Genomic DNA, 2,456 nt, shown 5'->3' on the forward strand with positions numbered 1-2,456 from the left:
CACGGACTATACCACACCGAGTAGCCCAAATATGGCATAAGCATTAAGATGATCCTGCGGGTTTATCCATGTTGATAAACTTCCATTCGACAATTAGTGTCAATAAAGTAGTTAGATAATTTTCTATAATGCTTTCTCAAAAGCTCTCTCTTGCTCAACATTGAATCAAATTAATTTTTTTTTCATTTCCAAAAGAGAGGAGAAGTATCGAAGCCTACGTCCAACTATGTCGGTACCATGAAGGGGCTGAATAGCTCCTTCAAAAGGTTGCAACGAAAAGGAAATTGAAGCTTCACGATAAGCAGAAAAGATCATGTTTTATTAAATTCGTCTTGGACAATGGTAACGAAAAAAACATGAGAAGTCATGAGATATACACGGAATGGCAACTGATTATCATGGATATTCAAGACTAAACTCCTAAAATTGAATTATTAAGTCACATGGCGGATTCCATTCAGGTGTTGAATATGATGGTCCACTTGTAGTTGGTCACATTTTGTAACCTAATTTTAAATACCAATATTAGCGTTAAGTGTCGTTAGGACCACAAACAAGCTTCTCGAAGGTATTCATGGCTGAAAAGGGCAAACCCAACACCACCGTAATGCCTTTCTCTTTCCCTTCCGTCATAAACAAGCAGGTTTCCCTTAGTAGGTCACCCATCCCGAACCTTGGCTCTCCCCATCCAAAGTCCGTGTAGCAATACTCGAGCCTCGTCCATGAACTTATTACTAGCGTGCCCAGAGCGAATCCCTCATATCGATACATGTCCAAATAGTCAATCCTCGACCAGATGTAGTCGTCGGTCACGCACTCGATCGCCTTCTTTATTCTCCCTGCGGAAGCAGAGATCGGCTCCTGAATCAACTCTCCGATGGTGCAGAGACAGCAGGGCAAGGCCACGGCATTACCAAAGTATCCATCGGGCAATGGTGTTGTTAGCCTAGACCTGAAATTGACTGCTAAAAGAAGCTTTGATTGTTGGTGAAGTTTCATTTTGAGGGCCACACTTCGAGCCCGCCACACGAAGGCTGCAAGTGCTATGAAGCTGGTGTAACTGCTCGCTACCTGTGGTTCAAGATGAGTAAATTCCACTTTTTGTGAACAACTATTCATTCAATGCTTACAGGTAAGTCGGAAATTTATTTTGATATAGTGTTGGGTGTATTCGGAATTCTTTTGGAACTAATTGTGAATGGACTTGTATATTATACAAAGACGTGTATGAATTGCCACCTATCCATTATCGTAAATATAGAGATTTACCTGTCCGTCTTCTGTTGCCATTATTTTTATGATGGCCAGCTTCTCAGCATCAAAGTGGAAAGACTTTTGTACGAATTGTTCTTCCTCATATAATGCCGTCATGTTTGACACATCACTTATGTGAACAAACTCGTTGTAAGGACCGGTGATTTGAGGAGGCAACCTTGATTTTAGGATGGTTCTATCATGACAAGGAATGAGGGATAAAGGCTCGCCTCTTGCTATTTCAGCCCATGCGTTCATAAAATTCATTGCCGACAAACCATCTGCCATGCAATGGCTAAGTGCGATCCCCAAAGTGAAACCTCCACATCTAAATTTCGTCACCTGTGAATTGTGTCTAAAGTTAATAATATCTCAACATGAAATGCAGAAAAAGTAAATATGTGAAAAAGTTCTTGCACGGATTGAGTTTATGCACTTTATGTCCGTCTGAAGTCTTACACTCGGTTATAACCACCGGATTCAATGGTGGAAATGGATTTAGGGTGGATGTTCTTGACCTATGCCATAATATCTCGGGAAAATAACATAAATGGTCCTTGAACTTTGGTCCAATGTGTAATGTGGTCCTTCAACTTTCAATTTGTTTAATGTGGTTCCTAAACTTTAGCCCAATGTGCAATATGATCCCTGAACTTTTAATTTGTTCAATGTGGTCTCTGAACTTTTGGTATATATTCAAACTAGTCACTAGACTATATGAAAATACTTGATATTGTCCTTCAATAATTGAAGTTTAGGGATAACATTAAACATTTTCATATAATACAGGGATTAGTTTGAACATGTACAAAAAATTCAAGGACTACATTGCACATTGGGCTAAAGTTTAGGGATTACATTGAACAAATTGAAAGTTCAACGATCACATTGTACATGGGATCAAAGTTCAAGGACTATTTGTTGAAAGATTTGCCTAGACTTGAAAGTTCAAGAACTTTCAATAATTGAAGTTCAGGGATAACATTAAACATTTTCATATAATACATGGACTAGTTTGAACATGTACAAAAAATTCAAAGACTACATTGCACATTGGGCTAAAGTTTAGGGACCACATTGTACATGGGATCAAAGTTCAAGGACTATTTGTGGAAAGATTTGCCTAGACTTGATACACCATAAATGGATTTGATGAATCTCAATTGAGACTTTAGCAATATAAGTTTCTACCAATTAGGAAA

The 2,456-nt window shown here is 38.6% G+C and overlaps 1 protein-coding gene across 2 annotated transcripts in view; it reads right to left on the reverse strand.

Annotated features, from left to right (window-relative positions):
* Positions 1 to 304: 304 nt before the first annotated feature.
* Positions 305 to 2,456, reverse strand: part of LOC130134444 (omega-hydroxypalmitate O-feruloyl transferase-like) — a 4,396-nt gene continuing 2,244 nt past the window's right edge. For both annotated transcript variants that reach the window (XM_030620651.2, XM_030620656.2), the window contains 2 exons: positions 1,270 to 1,596; positions 305 to 1,071 (listed from right to left, as the gene is read on the reverse strand). In XM_030620651.2, the coding sequence (XP_030476511.2) occupies positions 532 to 1,071; positions 1,270 to 1,596 (867 nt within the window). In that variant the 3' untranslated portion in view covers positions 305 to 531. The remainder of the gene's footprint in view (positions 1,072 to 1,269; positions 1,597 to 2,456) is intronic.

This window comes from Syzygium oleosum, unplaced genomic scaffold (assembly GCF_021117445.2).
Source record: "Syzygium oleosum isolate NSW1041296 unplaced genomic scaffold, Sole_v2.1 Sole_v2.07, whole genome shotgun sequence".
NCBI classification, from domain to species: domain Eukaryota; kingdom Viridiplantae; phylum Streptophyta; class Magnoliopsida; order Myrtales; family Myrtaceae; genus Syzygium; species Syzygium oleosum.